The 19150-nt window shown below is 47.1% G+C and overlaps 1 protein-coding gene across 2 annotated transcripts in view; it reads left to right on the forward strand.

Moving 5' to 3' along the window:
- Positions 1-18784, forward strand: part of GNA12 (G protein subunit alpha 12) — a 116117-nt gene extending 97333 nt beyond the window's left edge. The window contains exons 3-4 of one of the 2 annotated variants that reach the window (XM_033193782.1): positions 13396-13446; positions 15142-18784. In XM_033193782.1, coding sequence (XP_033049673.1) covers positions 13396-13446; positions 15142-15711 — 621 coding nt within the window. In that variant the 3' untranslated portion in view covers positions 15712-18784. The remainder of the gene's footprint in view (positions 1-13395; positions 13447-15141) is intronic. The other variant, XM_033193783.1, reaches the window with a different exon arrangement.
- Positions 18785-19150: the final 366 nt, after the last annotated feature.

Below are 19150 nucleotides of genomic sequence, written 5' to 3' on the forward strand. Positions count from 1 at the left end.
ATTGCTTTTAAAATGTTTATATTCCATTGGTTTATTGGCAGTATGTAAAAAAAAAAATACTTGATTTTTGTATATTAATCTTATATCTTGTGAATGTGCTAAGCTCACTGATTCTGTTGCTACCTTTTTATAGCTTCCTTCAGATTTTATGTTTGAACAGTTAGGCAATCTGCAGATTGTTTTGTTTCCGGCTTTCCAGTCCCTGTGTCTTTTATTTGTTTCATTTGTTCGTTTGCTTGCTGCCTTGCTTTTTGCTGTTAGTCTTTCTAACTTAGCGTTGACCAGAAGCAGTGGAAGTGGCATCCTTGCCTTATACCCAGTGTTAGGGTGAAAGTACTCAGTATTCCACCATGGCTTAGGATGTTAGTTGCAGGGTTTTCATAGACGCCCTTTATCAAACTGAAGAAGTTCCTTTCTGTTTGTAGTCTGGTGAGAGAGGCTTTTTTTTAAAGCCCTGAACATGTGTTGAATTTTTTCGTGGTTTTTTTTTTTTTTTTCTACATCTATTGAAACATTCCTATTTTTTTCTTCCTTATTTTGTTAAAAATACTTGATTAGGATGTTAGTTGCAGGGTTTTCATAGACGCCCTTTATCAAACTGAGGAAGTTCCTTTCTGTTTGTAGTCTGGTGAGAGAGGCTTTTTTTTAAAGCCCTGAACATGTGTTGAATTTTTTCGTGGTTTTTTTTTTTTTTTTTTCTACATCTATTGAAACATTCCTATTTTTTTTCCTTATTTTGTTAAAATAGTGTCTATCTTCTAATGATATTTTTTATGTAGTTAGGTTTAAATTCCTAAAGTTTTGTTAAAGATGTCTGTTTTCAAGGGAGGGTTGGTCTGTAATTTTTCTTTTTTGGTAATCTTGTCAGTGTGGGTACCAGGATGATGCTAGCCTCAAAAAGGAGTTGGAAATTACTTCTTCCTCTTTGATTTTCTGAAAAAGTTCGCGTTCGTTAGTGTTTTTTCTTTAGGTGTTTGATAGAATTCACCAGTGAAGCCATCTGGGCCTGGAGTTTTCCTTTGGGGAAGTTTTGTTGTTGTTGTTGTTTTAGAACAAATTCAGTTTTTTAAAGGCTATTCAAATTTTCTATTTCATACAGTATCCGTTTTGGGAAATTAAATTTTTTAAAGCAATTTGTCCATTTCATCTAAGATGTCCAATCCGTTAGCATAAAGTTGTTTGGAACATTCTCTTAATACCTGTCAATGTTTGAAGGAGCTGTAGTATAACTTTTTCATTCCTGATACTGGAGATTTGTTTTTTCTTTTTCTTAATTCCCTTAGGAGGTTATCAATTCTGTTGACATTTTTGAAGAACCAACATTTGGCCTTGTTGTATATCTATTGCAAAATTCGTTTTCCATTTCATCGTTATCTCATCTCTGTTACTTTCTTTCTCCTACTTCCTTGGGTTTAAAGAGCTGTTCATTAAGCTCTTGGAGGTAGTACCTTTTGGTCAGTGGTTTTTGATCATTTTTTCTCTTCTATAAGATTTTTTTTTCTTTTTCTTTGAAACAGGGTCTTGCTCTATTCCCTGTACTGGATTGCAGTGGTACAGTCTTGGCTTACTGCAGCCTCGGCCTCCTGGGTTCAAGTGATCCTCCCACCTCAGCTCCCCCTGCTGAGTAGCTGGGACTACAGGCATGTGCCAACATACTCGGCTAATTTTTGTTTGTTTTTTTTTTTTTTTTGAGGAGACGGGGTTTTGCCATGTTGCCCAGGTCTTGAACTCCTGACCTCAAGCAATCCACCTGCCTCGGCCTCCTAAAGTACTGGGGTTACAAGTGTATGCCCCCATGCCCAGCCCTAATATAAGCATGTAAAGCAACAAATTTCTCTCCTAAGTACTGTAGCAGCCACATCTCAAGATAAAAGTGTTGATACTTTAACATTGTCTTTAAGTTCAAATACTTTCTGATTTACTTTGTGAATTCTTCTTGATTTGGGCATGTCTGGGTACCGCTCCTGGAGTGTGCGTATCTTTTGCTTCTGTTCCCATCTGTCCACCTTTCCATTCGCACCCTCATATTAATCAGTTATTTCAGCTCCCAAGCTGGTAACTCGAAAACCTTTGCCATACCCTAATCTGGTTCTGAGGCCTCACTTTGTGTCTTCACACTGTGTGTGTCTGTTAACATGCCCATCCAGTAGTCCCTCTTGCTCTTCACACTGTGTGTGTGTGTCTGTTAACATGCCTGTCCAGTAGTCCCCCTTGTCCGTGGCTTCACTTTCCATGGTTTCAGTTACCCGCAGTTAACTGTGATCCAGAAGCAGATGAATGCAGTACAGTGAGACACTTTGAGAGACCACATTCACATAACTTTATTACAGTGTATTGTTTATTGTTATAATTGTTCTGTTTTATTATTGTTAACCTTACTCTGCCTAACTAATTAAACTTGATCATTGGTACATGTGTAAAGGGAAAAACAATACAGACAGGGTTGAGTATTATTCAAGGCTTCAGGCATCCACTGAGGTCTCAGAATGTGTCGCCTGAGGATAAGGAGGGGACTCCAGTATTTTTTCTTAAAAGCCAGGCATAATGTATCAGTTGCAGGCTCTGGCATCACCTTCTCTTCCTGGTAAACTGTGATTCTCTGCGTTTGCCTATCTGCCTCTCCAGTTTGGGGGCAGCAGTGTGTCCTGTGATCTCAGCTTTCTCATGGGTCTAAGCAGAGCTGTGATTTTCAGTTTATTCTTCTTGCCGGTGTTCCTGCTGTGAGGATGGGAGTGACAACTTCCAGGCCCTTTACATGTCAGACCAGAGAGTCTGACTTCTTTGACCTGTGGATCATTCAGAAGTGTGTGGTATAGGATCCTTGCTATGAGTTCATATGTATCATATTTGGAATTTGTGGAGCTTCTCGAAATCTGTAAATTTATGTCTTTCACCAGATTTGGAAAGCTTTCTGCTTCCAAAAACATTCTCTGCCCCACTCTCTTTTTTCTCTCCTGTGAGATTCCAACTGCTTGTGTATTAGGCCCTTAGATATTGTCACAAAGATGCCTGCGTATCATTCTTTATCTTTTTCCTCTTCTTGAGATTGGATCATTGGATCATCTATATTAATCTAATTTCATTGGTCACTAATGCTTTCCTCTCTCATCCCCAGTCTGTTATTAAGTTCGTCCAGTAAATTTTTAAATTTCAGATGTCGTATATTTTAGTTCTAAAATTTCCACTTGTTTTCCACTATGTTTTGTGTGTATCTGATAAGATTTTCTATACCTTTATTCAACATGAGCATTTTTAACCTAATTGGGCCTAATTATAATAGCTGCTTTAACGTCTGTGTCGAGTCCTCCCACTATCTGGGTTATCTGAGTTGATAACTTCTGATTGTTTTTGCCCCTGATGATAAACACCTTCCATATGTTGAATAATTTGATTATATCCTGGGCATTATGAATGTCGTTTTAAGACTCTAAATCCTGTTCTGTTCATCCATCTAATGTTGATATTTTTGCTTTATCAGACACTTGCTGAGACCCAGACTGCCATCTTGGTCATGCCTGTGCTGCTGGTTGCTCAGATCACAGCAGAGACCACTTTCAATTTGCCCCATATGTATGGTTCAGGTGCCAGCCGGGCTCTTGGGCAGAGTTTATGCACAGAACTTGAGGTCTCCCTCACTGACTGTCTTCTTTCTGGAGTTCCCACCTTACCCCCTGGCAGTCCTGGTTGCCCCAGCTCTGTTCTCTTGTTCTAGCCAAAAACATGGTAGGCTTTTCGTCTGAATGTTATTGTTGCCACACACCACCATGCCTGTGGCTCACAGCTGATGTGACTGTGCACCTGGAAAACTCAGAAGAACCTACAGGTCTATTATTAGAAAGAATACAGAGCTTAGCAGAGTGACTAGGCACAAGCCAGTGTACAAAAATCAATTGTATTTCTGTTCACTAGCAACAAAGGATTAGAAAATGGAAAATGTTTAAAGATACCATTTAAGAAGCACCATAAAAGATTACATACCTAAGAATAAATATAAGGAAAGATGTGACGCGCCTGTGTACAGAAAATTTATAAGCATTACCAAGAGGAATTAAAGGCCTCATTCACAATCAAAACTCTGCAGGTGTTTTGGGGGACAGGGAGGATAGGAACTGACAACTGACTTTAGAACTAATATGGAAATGCCAAGGACCAGCGAGACTCAGTGTTTTCATCACTTTGAGCACCAAGTGAGCGAGGACAGAGGTGAATTACAGCCCCTGGAAAACGACCGCATCTGTGAGACCACGTGGACAGCGACGAGATACACAGGAGGGGGACTCTTGTTGACAGCAGAATGTCACCTACAGACCGGCAAGCGTGGAGTGGCACTGATTGGAAAATCATCTCGAAACTGTCGTGTTAAACACTGGAGACAGCGCAAAAACCCCAAGGGCCATGGGAGGCAGCTCTCTTCTTCAGAAATCTCAGTGTGGGCCGGGCACGGTGGCTCATGCTTGTAATCCCAGCACTTTGGGAGGCTGAGACGGGCAGATCACTTAAGTTCGAGACCAGCCTGGCCAAAATGGCAAAACACTGTCTCTACTAAAAATACAAAAATTAGTTGGGTATGGTGGTGCACCTCTGTAATCCCAGCTACTCGGGTGGCTGAGGCAGGAGAATCTCTTGAACCCGGGAGGCAGAGGTTGCAGTGAGCTGAGATTGCGCTACTGCACTCTAGCCTGGGCAACAGGGTGAGACTCCCATCTCAAAAAAATAAAAATAAAAAAAATTCAGTGTTTCAGATTAAATGAAGCTAAAGAGGCATGTACATGTAAGTAATACACTAAATTCTGTGCTGGAGGAGGAAAATGGTCTAATAATGCTATATCTGTACATATTAGATAAACCTCGCTGTCTAATACGTGATACTTACGAGACAGCCATCCTGGATGAATCCTCTTATCCTCGCGGCGTTCTCCTGAAGCAGTGCCTGAAGTTGCTGTGGTTGTAGAAGCAGGTGTCCTCATTCTTAGGACATACCCTCTGAAGTTGTTAGGGGTAAACAACTTGCTCTCAAATGATGACGGATTTTAAGAAGTCTGTGTATTGAAAGGGAGTGAAAGCAGGATAAAGCAAATGAGAGAAGATGTGAATCTGTAGATGAGGTGAATCTGGAGAAAGACTGTATGGGCCCTTTGTACTATTCTTGAGACTTTTCACACATACCTCTATCCTAGCCCCAAAGAGGCTTGGAATTTGGGTTCTGGCTACTACAAAGGCTGGAATTCTGCTGTGAATTCCGCCAAAAAGTAGAAAGGTAACAGGCAGCCCACCTGTGACATGCTTGGAGCCTCACATGCTGGGCTTTAGGGATTCTCTGGTGCAAGCCTGTAGAAACTGGGTGAGCTCTCCCCACCCCCAGCCCTGTTATTTAGGTTTTGGGGTTTTTTTAGAGACAGTGTCTCACTGTGTTGCCCAGGCCTGAGTGCAGTAGCGCAGTCATGGCTCACTGCATCCCCAACCTCCTGGGCTCAAGTGATCCTCCCACCTCAGCCTCTCGAGTAGCTGAGACCACAGGTGTGCACACCATCACACCTAGCCTAGGTGCTTTTTATCTAGAGGCAAGGGAATATCTTAAAACATGCTGTAAGATTTCTTTCTAGCTCACTTTTCTATGATGATCCCTGTGATACAAATGAAGAATCTAAATCTATAGTTTTAAGGGCTGAATCTATAATTTGAACTATTAGACATCTTATGAAACTGTTGAAGAATGAGCCCAACAGACACTCATAAAGCCACTGCCCAGTATTAACATGTTGTTTATGTTTCACCATCTTTGCCTCTGATAGATGAAAATCTACAAGTTCATAATCATATTTATCAGCTCAAGCTGCCATAACAAAATATTCTGGGTGGCTTAAACACAGAAATTAATTTTCTCACTGCTCTGGAGATTGGAAATTGGGGATCCGGGTGGCAGCACCATCAGGTTCTCATGAGGGAGGGCGGTCTTCCTCGCTTGCAGACAGCCGGCTTCTCACTGTGTCCTCACGTAGGGAGGCAGAGCTCTCTGGTCTCTTCTTAGGAAGGCACTGTCATATCATGAGGTCCCCACTCTCAGTCACCTCCCAAAGGCCCCATCTCCAAACAGCATCACTGCAGGTGGGGCTTCCACACAGGATTCTGGGATCATACAAACATGCAGTCTATAATGATAATGATCTAAATAGAAACTCCTCGAAAAGATCACCAGGAAATGCCAGAAAAGCCAGAAAAGATAACACTGGGGTGCTGCTTCACAGCTAGTAGGATGGCTACCGCTTTTAAAACTCAGAAAACAGCAAGTGTTGGCAAGGATGTGGATAAATTGGAAACTTTGTACGTGGCCCATGGGCATGTAAACTTGTGCAGCCACCGTGGAGAACAGCTTGGTGGTCTTCAGAAAGTTAAGCACAGAATTACCAAAGGACAGCCAGGCATGGTGACTCACACCTGTAATTCCAGCACTTTGGGAGGTCAAGGCGGGCGGATCCCTGGAGGTCAGGAGTTCGAGACCAGCCTGGCCAACACAGTGAAACCCCATCTCTACTAAAAATACAAAATTCAGCCAGGCTTGGTGGTGCACGCCTGTAATCCCAGCTACCCGGGAGGCTGAGGCAGGAGAATTGCTTGAACCAGAGGCAGAGGTTGCAGTGAGCCAAGGTCGCGCCACTGCACTCCAGCCTGGGCAGCAGGGTGAGACTCGATCTTAAAATAAAAAAAGAATTACCATAGGATGCCACAATTTCACTCCTAGGTGTATACTCGAGAAATGAAAACATTTTCAAGCAAAAACTTCCACACAGCTGTGTGTAGCACTGTTCACAACGGCCAAAAACTGGAAACAGGCAAAATGTTCATCAACTGACAAATGGGGGAAAAAAAAACATACCCGTACAGTGGCATATATATACATATATACACATTTGCCATAAAATAGAATGTCGCAGCGGCCCGTGCTACAGCGTGGGCGAGCCTCAGAAATTCTGCACCAAGTAAAAGAACCAGACGCAAAGGGCTGCATGCTGTGTGATCACACTCCAGTGAGAGTTCCAGAACACGCAAATCCATGGAGACAGCAGATTCGTGTTGTCAGGGGCTGGGCCGGGGCAGTGGGAGTGGCAGCTGATAGGCTGCGGAATTGGTGGCTGTACGGCATTTTGAAGGTAGTAAATGCCATTGAATGATTCATGTCAAAATGGTGAATTTTCTATTATGTAGATCTTACCTAATGAAAAAATAACAGAAGAACCCAGGCAAGGGGGCTGGTGCTTTAGGGGCCCGGCGTGGCGCCCCCGCAGCGGCACCCCTGCACACACCAAGGACACGCCCCGCGGAGCCTGAGCTTACAGTTGTAGAGGCTGCTCCAGGGCCAAGGACCCCATGCAGCCCTTGCTGGGGTCTCACTGCTGTGACCGAGGGGTGGCTGTTTGCCAAGCTTGGAGACAAGGTGTCCACAGGCACAGCCACGAGGCCACACACAGGGCAAGGGGGCCAAAGCGTGGCCAGGGTCAGGGGCCAGCTCCTCTGTACTTTCACATTCTGGCAAAAAAAAAAAAAAAAACACAGGAGGAGGCCAGAATTCTAGGTTCTGCCTGTAACCTTGGTATCCTGTTAGATTCATTTGCTTTAATTTGGGTTCAGTTTTGAGGGGTTGGTTTTTTATTTAATTTTTTTTTAAATTATGGAAGACGTTAGCATGGTTCCAAAGTTAAACATACTCAGAGAGGTCTGCTCTTGTCTCTGTCTCATCCCCCGTTCCCTCCTTCCCTAGAAGTCATTTTCATCTCCTGCTGGTGTATCCAGATTTCCTTTTCCAAATACAAGCAAGTAGACTACGAGTTTTAGTCTCCCGCCATTTCTTACATAAAAGGAAGATACTCTGCATTGTTTTGTGCCTTGTGCTTTTCCTTTGGCAGTGAGTATCGGAAACCTCCTTCCAGCCACGGAGCTCTTCTCCTTCTCTGATGCACAGCCCCCGACTGCATGGAGATCACAGTTTATTCAACCAGCTTCTCTTACTAGACATTTGCTGCAGTGACAGCCTTGTGCCAGCGTCACTTTGTATTTCTGCCAGTGAATCTTTAACCTAAATTTTTTTTTTTTTTTTTAAAGATGGAGCCTCACTCTGTTGCCCAGGCTGGAGTGCCGTGGTGCAGTCTTAGCTCACTGTAACCCCTGCCTCCCAGGTTCAAGCGATTTTCTAGCTTCAGCCTCCTGAGTAGCTGGGATTTCAGGCGCACACCACCACACCTGGCTAATTTTTGTGTTTTTAGTACAGACGGGGTTTCACCATGTTGGCCAGGCATGTCTCGAACTCCTCACCTCAAGTGATCACCTTGGCCTCCCACCATGCTGAGATTACTGGGAGCCACCACGCCTGGCCCTCTTACCTAATGTTTGGGGATGATAAATTAGCAACAGACACTTCATAGGTACCCACGTTAAGACTTGAAAAGCTTCATTTTCATAATGTATGTGAAGGTGGTGCTTTATCTCTTTTCCAGAATATTTTCACAGCGGTGATATCATTTAATCTCACGCCACCCGTGTGAGATGTCATAGGCATTCACTGAGCAAAGCCTGAGTTCAAAATGAGGATTTCTTTTGGGGAACTAGATAATATTTTTGAAAGAATTTTGAAAGATTCTCTGTTGTTTGGTTAGCATCTCTATTCAGTGCAAATTTAATGCTAACTTTAATATTTATGTGTTAAGTAATGAAGTTGAAAACCTGGCCTTTGGAGTAATTTGCTGTTATTTTTCATATACAGCAGTTTTAAAATTTGTCTTTGTATTTTGTTACATTGAAGTGAGTGAACTAGATTTTGGAATCATCTGGCTCACCACTGACAAGCCCTGTTTTCAGTCACAGTGTGAATGACCCCGTTTTAGGATTTTAGAGTTAACCTCACTAAGTGCAGAAACTGTAAGACAGGGCCGGGCACAGTGGCTCACGCCTGTAATCCTAGCACTCTGGGAAGCCAAGGCAAGTGGATCACCTGAGGTCAGGAGTTCAAGACCAGCCTTGGTCAACCTGGTGAAACCCTGTCTCTACTAAAAATACAAAAGTTAGCTGGGTGTGGTAGTGCACGCCTGTAGTCCCAACTACTCGGTAGGCTAAGGCAGGAAGACTGCTTGAACCCAGGAGGCAGAGGTTGCAGTGAGCCAAGATCACGCCATTGCACTCCAGCCTGGGCAACAGGGCAAGACTGCATCTCAAAAAAAAAAAAAAAAAAAACCAACAGTGAGACAGCTCCTGAATGGGCAGATCGGGTTTAAAACTAAAAGGCCCTGTGGCCAGGAGCTGGACGTTAGTGTTTGTTTTCCTTGTAACCACTCTCTGGTCCTTGATCTCTCCTTACCTCGACCCTTACATCTCAGACCAATCCACGGTTACCTTTGTTCCCTCTTGCTCCCCATGGGACCCACACGTGGGCTGTTTTTCATGCACACCCTGTCAGCCTGTGACATTGACAGGCAGAAACTGAACCAAGCATGTGGGTAGAAAGGCTCCAGTTAGGAGCAGAGGACACGAGGGAACCAGAGTCAGCCCCTCATGTACTGATCTCGAGGGTCTGGTCCTGTACAGGGTTGAAAGATTTGAGACTCTTTTCCTGTGGTCCTAAGTTAGCTGAAGGAAGCACGTGAGGACAGCAGAGGTCTGTGAAGGGGCAGCTCGCTGTGTGCAGAGACAGAGGTGACAGGCGAGGCCGCTATAGGGCCTGCGCTGACAGAGCTCTGGGCAGCAGCGAACCCAGCGTGTGTCATTCTCCTGCCAGAGGTGTGGGTGACAGGTGCTTCCAGAAACTGCTGAAGGCTGCAGGGCTCTACAGAAAGGTGGTCCCCTCACGGGCATGTGTTGGCCTAGGTCCTGCCCAGCGTCACGATGTCATATCTGCCCGACTGTGCCCAGCACAGGTGCACAGGCCCCAAATCAACCTGCTGCTGCTGCCTGAAACAGACAACCCCTCTTTCACCGCCCACCAGCCCCTGCTCAGGTTCATCCCTTCTGCTGCTCATGAGAGGACAGGCACATCCTGCGACAGTTGAGGCAGGGGACAGGCCCCTGTCAGGTGTGTGCTCAGTGGCCTCTGGGCCTGTGAGAGGACAGGCACATTCCTGGGACAGTTCAGGCAGGGGACAGGCCTCTGTCAGGTGTGTCCTCAGTGGCCTCTGGCCCCAGCCTCATGAAATTCATTTTGTTTAATCCGCAAGTTCAAGTGTGTGTTAATCTTGAGCAATGTAGGTTTTTCATACCAAGGAGAGTCCTGAAAGCCCACTTTGGATCCACTCGTGTTTCTAGATCTCGTGACTGCAGCAGCTGTCGAGAGGACTCTGGGCTCGTCTTGGCAGGCACAGTGCCTCTTTATAAACCCGCCAAGCAGTTAATGTCATATGGACCTCTCAGTTTCTGCCACATACTTTTTCTCTGAAGAAATGACTGGATTCTCCTAGTGTTGAAAGTGCTGGCGGGGCGCGGTGGCTCAAGCCTGTAATCCCAGCACTTTGGGAGGCCGAGACGGGCGGATCACGAGGTCAGGAGATCGAGACCATCCTGGGTAACACGGTGAAACCCCGTCTCTACTAAAAAATAAAAAAAAAAAAAAAAAATAGCCGGGCGAGGTGGCGGGCGCCTGTAGTCCCAGCTACTCGGGAGGCTGAGGCAGGAGAATGGCGTGAACCCGGGAGGCGGAGCTTGCAGTGAGCTGAGATCCGGCCACAGCACTCTAGCCTGGGCGACAGAGCGAGACTCCGTCTCAAAAAAAAAAAAAAAAAAAAAAAAAAAGAAAGTGCTTGGGATTGTCAACCTGGCCCTTTTAATGAGCTGCTGCTGGTGAGACTTGAGTCCGTCACAAACGATCGTCCCATGGGCTGCACCCCATCAGCGGGTGCGTCGTCCAGTCTCTGCTGGTGAACCGCAGTGCACCAAACCTCAGGGACAGCAAGGGAGCAGATGTGAGGGACCACATTCTGAATCGCACAGGGTTGCTCTGTGTCCCCTTATTCCCTCCTCTCCAGCCCCCGTTAGAGAGCTTGTGGCACAGTCCCTGGCACCTTACAGTTCAGTGGCAGCTTTCCCACGGACCCCCTGGGCTGTTTCTAGAGGTGAGGCCGCCCCGACATGAAACTAGATTTGACTCCTCCGCCAACTGTGCAAGATGACCAAGAGTCACAGATAAGTTACGTCCATTCCAAGTAGTGAAACAAATGCTATGATGAGTTAAATGGGCCATCCTCGTTCAGCCATCGTAGAGAAAGCAGCAGGGAAGATGTTTGCATAGGAGCATTTGCCATGTCGTAAAGTGCAGTTTGGGGACTGATTTCAGACTCGAGGAGTGTTTAGATTCACACCGAGGGAAACGTCCTTCCTGTTTCCTGCTTCCCCTCTAGCTCATCCTGATTGTGTCTTCTGTGGCGCTTTTCCCCTTGCGTCTGTCCTATCTGGGTGGAACACGTGGCATCCAGGGTTTTGTGTCCTGTGGTGATAAGAGCACTGCCCAGGGCATCTGTGCCACTGTGACTCCATGCGTGACCCAGCTAGAACCCTGCAAGAGAACTGTGTCTGCTTCCTTCGTGCCTGGTGCTATCACCTGCCTAAACACAGGCAAGGGTGGCTCCGGCTGTGAGCTGCTGCCACTCCCAGCTCCCTGGGGGAGCCAGCGGCCACAGGAGAGGGAGGGACGGTATCTTGAGGCTTCCTGGGCTTGCATGGCACCTTCTGAGGCCCGGGTGAGGGCGGGAGAGCAGGAGGAGGCAGGGAAGAAAGGCGCTGAGGAAGGAACGTGTTGTAAATCAGGTGAGTGAGTGCGCCCAGCAGCTTCTCCCAGCTGCTTCCTGTCGGGACGAGGGAGGAGGTATGATGTGCAGAGGAGCAGGGGGACTTGGCCACAGGAAGGCAGCCGCCCCACCAGCCTCACGCTGTCATCCCACATCGCAGGGACTTGGTGAGAAAGGGAGAGAGCGGGCACAAGAGGTCAGTCGTGCCAGGCGCCTGAGGTGCCTTCAGCCCAGCACTCCTGATGCCGTCCCTGCTGCAGAGCTGGGCCTCTGCCTGCGGCTCTGGAGAGCTGTGGTCACGAGGTGCCCGTGCTCACCCCGTCCTGCCACAGAGGAGGAGGAGGTATGCTCACTCAACACAGGCAGCGCTGGGATGGGGAGGCGCATGTGTTTCTCTCCCCTCAAACAAAACACTCGCTTTGCAAACATCCAGAGGCCGTCGTTCTAAAGTGGGAATGTGGGCTTCTCCCTGAAAGAGCTTCCTGTCTGCTTTCTCCCCTCAGTCTGTCTGGGACAGAGGAGGAAGAGATAGACTGAGCAGGTGCTGGCCACCTTTCTCCATCCCTTACAACGTCACGAGCTTCGGCACCCTCACGTAGTCCGTTCTGATGGCCTTCTCTCCTTAAAACTCTCCTGCGTCAGCTCACCACATGTGTATGACCTTGCCCCTGTACACTTCCCTGAGACTGCAGAAAGTGACTACTCTTCCACAAGCCCTGATGTCAGGGCAGCCTGGAAGCCTAGACCCCGCCTGCTGGTGTCTGTCTTTAGAGCAGGGTTCAAAGTGGAATCTTTTAGAAAGTGGTGTAATTGGTTTTGAACGTGCTACCTTTGAAGGGACTCAGTGCGTGCCTATTCACATGCGGGCTGCTCTGTGGTCGGCGGTTACGCTCTCCTGGCTCCTGCCGTGCCCGGTATGTGCCACGCGTTTGGCGGCTCAGCGCTTCCTGATACGGGGTCCTGGGTGATTCCGCAGGGCCCTTCTTGCTATGGAACACGTCTCAGATTATATCGATGATTGGTCCAGGCAGGAGAAGACTGGCCGTCATTCCACCACAACAATCCAAATGGAAGATTCCCCTGTGTTGGCTACTGTATGTAAATCAGGTCATAAAAATGTGGGAAGGAATAATGGACTTTTTCTAGAAACTGGAAGATGTTTTGCCAGATGCTCCTTCTCGTCAAAATCTTCCATTTTTAAGGACAATGTCTTGGGTCCCTTGGGCCATCTTCGTCAGAAGCAAGACTACCCAGGAGCTGAAATCAGAAATCCTATTCTGGCCTGTCCTTTGCTGGCTGCATGGCCAGGAGTGGGCCAGCCTTCATGTCTGGAAAGAGAGTCCCGCGTCAGAGGGGCTGGCATCCCACCACACGCCGAAACCCAGCAGGGAAAATGGAAAAACAGCCAGAATTTGAATCTTGGGGTTGGAGCTAAAGAATCTGCATTAACATTTTTCTTTAATGGTAGTTTTTTTATTTTAGAAAACACACGGACACTCTTCACCTTTTTCCTTTGCTTTCCCGTTCACACAGAGGCGAAATACCACTGCTCTTACCCTGTTCAGTTCTTGTATTTGCCACATCAGGATTCCTCGATCCAGACTGAGCTCTGAATATTCTTCCTTCCTGACAGGGGGAATCAGTGAAGTACTTCCTGGACAACTTGGACCGGATCGGCCAGCTGGTGAGTAAGCACGTCTGCCCAAGGAAGCTGGGCTCAAGGGTTAGAAAACACGTGTCCAGAGACCAAAGCAGTCCACGTGGTGAGGGCTTTGGCGGGACTGACAGGCCGAGCTTATTCTGTCACATTACCACGAATAGTACTGTAATGGCATGCTCTCACGTAGATCTGGGCTCCGTCTGGGGCGGGGGAGGAAATTGCCTTTGCCCAGATCACCGTAAAGGAGATAGAGGAGTTGTTGAGTGAAAGGAGGACTTCCTTTCACTTGATCTCACGGAAAATTCAAACATATTCAAAAACAAATAGTCTAATGGAACCCCAGGCGCGGCAGTTATCACTGATTACCAGTCTTGTTTCAGCAGCCCTCTCCCTGCCTCCAGGAGCAAATGCAAAGAATATTTTAGAGTGTACCTCAAAAAGAGACGAAAAATCACAACCACAATAACCGCGATACCGTATAGCTCCTGAAAAATTAGCAGTAATTCCGTAATGTCAACCTAGTCAGTTTTGAGATTTTCCCTATTGTCTCATTAATGTTTTCATGTTGATTTTGCTTTGTTTCAGCAGATTTGAATCAACAGCCTAATAAGGTGCATGCATTGCCATTGGTCAATATCACTTAAGTGTTAATCTATATGTCTCTCCTTTTTTTCTTTCAATTTGTTTATCGGAGTAACTGGGTTATTCATCCTGTAGGGCTGTTTCTTGCCATGTGGACTTTGCTCTCCCACCCCTGCAGTGTTAGATGTTTCTCTGTCCCCTGCACACCCTGTGGGTGGTAATCAGACCTCTGGATCGAGGCTTGATCACGTCCCTGTTTGCTCCTTTGGCGAGACAACTGCCTGTGTGGTGCGTGCACTCATCACAGGAGGTATTTCGTTGGTGTGAGTTTTTTTGTTTTGAGACAGGGTCTCTCTCCATCACCCAGGCTGGAGTGCAGTGATGCGATCATAACTCATTGTAGCCTCAGCCTCTTAGGCTCAAGTGACCCTCCTGTCTCGGCCTCCCAAGTAGCTGGGACTATAGCATGTGGCGCCATGCCCAGCTAATGTTTTTCCTGCTTGTCAGTGCGGGGTTTTACTGTGTTGCCCAGGCTGTTCTTGAACTCCTGGGCTCAATCTATTCCTCCCACTTCCCAAAGCACCAGGATTATAGGTGTGAGCCACCATGCCTGGCCTGGAGGATTATTAATAGTGCAGAGTCAAAGTGGGTGAAGAGTGTGGTTGCCTGTGTGTTGCTAAAGACTTAAAGAATTTTCTAAGAATAACATTAAATGTATTGCAGAGTAAATTTACATCACATTACAAAACCTAAATTAATTCACAGTAAGGTTTCGGAAGCTATAAGCTCTGGGAGTTAGAAAAATAAAAAGGTATCTCTGGTATGGAAACAAAAAAGATGGTAAATTTCCTCTGGAGAAGAAAATGGATGTCGTTTTGCCCTGGGCCTGCCCATGAGTGTTCTGAGCATTCGTCCTCAGACTGGTGAGCCTCCGTTCGTTTTGAAATGTAGTATTTGATTCTGTTTCACGGCCAGTTGATAATTTTATAAATGAAATTTGCTTTTGGTATCTGGTTCAACTTCTTGCAAAACTTGGTCTCTTTCCTTCTACCCTGTCTTTTTGCCATCTTTTTGTTTTTATTTTCTTGTGTTCTTTCATCCTCCCCCTAAATTTCTGCCTCATCCTGTATTTTACAGAATTACTTTCCTAGTAAGCAAGACATCCTGCTGGCGAGGAAAGCCACCAAGGGAATTGTGGAGCATGACTTCGTTATTAAGAAGATCCCATTTAAGATGGTGGATGTGGGCGGCCAGCGGTCCCAGCGCCAGAAGTGGTTCCAGTGCTTTGACGGGATCACGTCCATCCTGTTCATGGTCTCCTCCAGCGAGTACGACCAGGTCCTCATGGAGGACAGGCGCACCAACCGGCTGGTGGAGTCCATGAACATCTTCGAGACCATCGTCAACAACAAGCTCTTCTTCAACGTCTCCATCATTCTCTTCCTCAACAAGATGGACCTCCTGGTGGAGAAGGTGAAGACGGTGAGCATCAAGAAGCACTTCCCGGACTTCAGGGGCGACCCGCACAGACTAGAGGACGTCCAGCGCTACCTGGTCCAGTGCTTCGACAGGAAGAGACGGAACCGCAGCAAGCCACTGTTCCACCACTTCACCACCGCCATCGACACCGAGAACGTCCGCTTCGTGTTCCATGCTGTGAAAGACACCATCCTGCAGGAGAACCTGAAGGACATCATGCTGCAGTGAGCAAGAAAGCCCTGGGGTCTGTCGTCCTCAAACAGCCTCCACGGCTGTGGGTCCGACTCTTGGGTGTGTCTTGTCTGTGTGGTCCTTGAGTGGCTGTCTCGGATCCGTGCCCTGGAATACCTGGCTCAGGAATGCTGTCAGACCAGCCAGCCAGTGAGCTCTAGGCAAAAGGACATGGAAACTGTCACGTTAGCTACTGAATCCTGGGGGCAAGTGAAACTACTGAAAACCCGAGTGATGATGTTGTGAATATGGAACACCTAATCACACAGCTTGCTTTTGCTTTTACAGAAACGTTCCTCTTTTTCTGACACAATTTAATTGAGGACCATGTGTGTGTGTATGTGTACACACACGCTCTGTCTTTAATGACAGAAACATAGAAACCAGCTGGCCTTGCAGACGGCTTTTCTAACTCACAAGTCTTCTGAGACAGACTAACCTGAAAGCTTTGCCTAACGGTAGCTTGTAGAGATCCAGTGCACGCCGATGCTGCTAAACTCAGAGTGCCTGAGCCCGGCCCTGCAGCCCCAGCCGCAGTGTCTGAAGGCCACCTCCCAAAGGGAGCACATTGCCTTTTCAAACTCCCATGCCGATTTCCTAAGAGCCCCTGGTCCCCGCCTCTCAGATGAAGCTGAGGAGCCGTGCCTAGGATCCCTTCCCAGCTCTGAGGATGGGCTGGGGAGCTCTGCAGGTGTGGATCCACCTTATGCCCCTACAGCAGGCTCAGCCCTACCCACCCTGCCCGATGGCCAGCAGCACAACACGGACTGAGACAGGATGCCCACGGGGACTGCTGCTCTGTCCTCGTACACACAGCGGTGCTCTTCTCCCCTTAGCCACCCCCCCAACCCAACGACAAAGACACAGAAACCAGGTCCCCTTGCAGATGGCTTTCCCGTCTTCCTGCAAGTCATCTGCTCACACACAGTTGGCAGCACATAGCGTTTCCTTCTTTCAGAAACATTCCTCTTCTGGGGCTTCAGAAAGCTGGCAAGGCCACTAGCAGAGCTTTTGTTAATGCCCCAGCGGCTTGGCGAGCTCACAGCTGACCTTTCAGGAAGCCCACAGACGCTGGAGGAATCTTGAGTTTCTCCAAACTGCCGCTCCACCAGTGCCTTTGGACAGCCGTGCCTGTTTGCAGCTCTCCTGTAAGTCTGATTCTCATCGAGGCCCCTTGCTTCTATGACTATGCTTGCAGAACAAGTAAACAGTCTGGGACGCCACTGTCCCGGGGGAGCCTGCGGAAGTCTGTGAATGTTGATACAAGCTGGCCACTCCTGGGCCCAGCTCACTTGTCCAGCTACCTGCCAGGTGGCTTTCGCTGTGTTGAAAATACATTGCATTCCAAGCTGGCCCCCTCTGTGTGTCGCTCTACTGAGAAATCCTGCCTAGTGTGTTTGGGGATGTGTCCTAGCATTTAAAACAAAATGAAAGCTTCCTCTTAATTGGCACCCGAATGTTGCTGTGGCTCAGTTACACATCCCAGGGCCCTTGTCCCAAGGCCGTGCTGCCCCTGACCCCGAGCCCCTCTGTAGCTCACCTTCGGCTTGTTTCCTGCAAACCCGGTAAATACAAGCCCTTGGGACAGATGCAGAAGCAGAAGAGGGAGGGGAAAACCTGCCTCTGGGTCACCCTGTTCGCAGCGCGTTTTCATCAGGAGACAGCCTGGAACTCTGTCTTGCAGTGCTCAAGGGCGTGCGTCAGTGTTTGGTGGGCTTGTGGCTCCTTTTTTGGCTGGATAAAGAAGTTGCTGTTTTTGTACTGCTTCTGTGGCTCTTCACAGACCTAAAGGATGTGACCGGAGCTGAGTGATGATGACCAGGTTTTAAAGGAGAAAGAAAACTCTGGTGGGTCTCTCGGGATGGTCTCAGGTCACATTTTCAGTTTCCAACAGTGATGCGCAGCAGGGTCCAGAGCGTGGTGAGCTTTGTTTGCCTCCCGGGTCCGCTTTTTCTGTCTCTCCTGTGTGTTAAAATCGAGGGCCCAGAGGAAGTGCAACCGGGTCCTCCGCCAACTGGGGGAGCCTCTTGGTGGCGCTGTTGGCGACAGCAGAGCTGTGATTGGCGTAGCAGGGGAGTTGTTTGAAACACTTTCCTGAGTAGTCCAGACTTGTCGATGAGTGCTTTTTTTTTTCCTGTAAACAGTCTGACATATTTACTCGTCACTTTCAAACCGGAAGCATGAGAGGAAGGAGCTGTTGGGGGGTCCGTTTAACTCGATAGAAAGCGCAGTGGGACGGCCCCCGGCCCGGGCTCTTGACCCACTCAGCACTGGCCCCACCTCCCTGGCCGAGGCACTTGGCCTTGCTGAGCTGGACTTCCTCCTCCTCCTCCTCATGACCAGGGTAAATTAGAATGTTTTTAAAGACACCCCCTTCCAAATTCTGTAACGCATTGTAATTGGAAAAGAAGGAAACTCTGCAAGGCTAAACTGTCATTTACAACTTTGCTACACATAGACCGTAGTCAGTTTTGTCTCCAGAACCTTAGGCTTTTGTATTTTTTAATTTTAATTTCATTGTTAATCCTTATTGTCTTTTTTATTAAGATGTTGGAAAAGCAGGAGGTAGATTTGCCTCATCTATTATTGCAAAAATGTAACAATAAAGTTCCTCAAAATAAGATATGTTCCTCATAGCTAACTCTGTACACATAAGAACGCATATAGGGATTTTACTGAAATCTATTTTTAACTCTTCTGTTTGTAGAGAAATTGTTTCAAGGATTTTGAGTCATAGGTCTAATTTATAGAGATCTCTAGAATTCTTATTGTAATTTTCCTACTTCTTTGATAAAAGAAAAATGAGTCAGATTATTTTAACTCCAAGATTAAAAAAAAAAAAACTTGAGAGAAGACTATTAGTTATAACTAACTTGGTGGTTCTGGGAACAGACATCTAACCTGATACGGTACAGCAGAGGCTCCCATTGGGATGATAGTGGTCCCGGTCAGTTGTTGGTGGTGTAAGCTTTTCACAGTGTGTTAACATTGGGAGGGTCTGGCTTGAAAATTCGGCCACCGTCAGCCTCTGAATGTTTCTTAAAATAAATTTAGTCTTTCTTTGCTTAATATAAAATATTGCCAGGATTCAAAACCAACACTAAATTGATTTGTCAGTCCCCAAAATTCAGAGCAGATCACTCTAATAATAATTTTTTTTTTTTTTTTTTTTTTTTTGAGACAGAGTCTTCCTCTGTCGCCAGGCTGCAGTGCAGTGGCACGATCTCAGCTCACTGTAACCTCCACCTCCCGGGTTCAAGCGATGCTCCTGCCTCAGCCTCTCAAGTAGCTGGGTCTACAGGCACCCGCCACCACACCCAGCTAATTTTTTGTATTTTTAGTAGAGACAGGGTTTCGCCATGTTGGCCAGGATGGTCTCGATCTCCTGACCTTGTGATCAGCCCACCTCAGCCTCCCAAAGTGCTGGGATTACAGG

The sequence above is a fragment of the Trachypithecus francoisi genome, unplaced genomic scaffold, assembly GCF_009764315.1.
Source record: "Trachypithecus francoisi isolate TF-2019V2 unplaced genomic scaffold, Tfra_2.0 Lachesis_group4, whole genome shotgun sequence".
Taxonomy (NCBI): Eukaryota; Metazoa; Chordata; class Mammalia; order Primates; family Cercopithecidae; genus Trachypithecus; species Trachypithecus francoisi.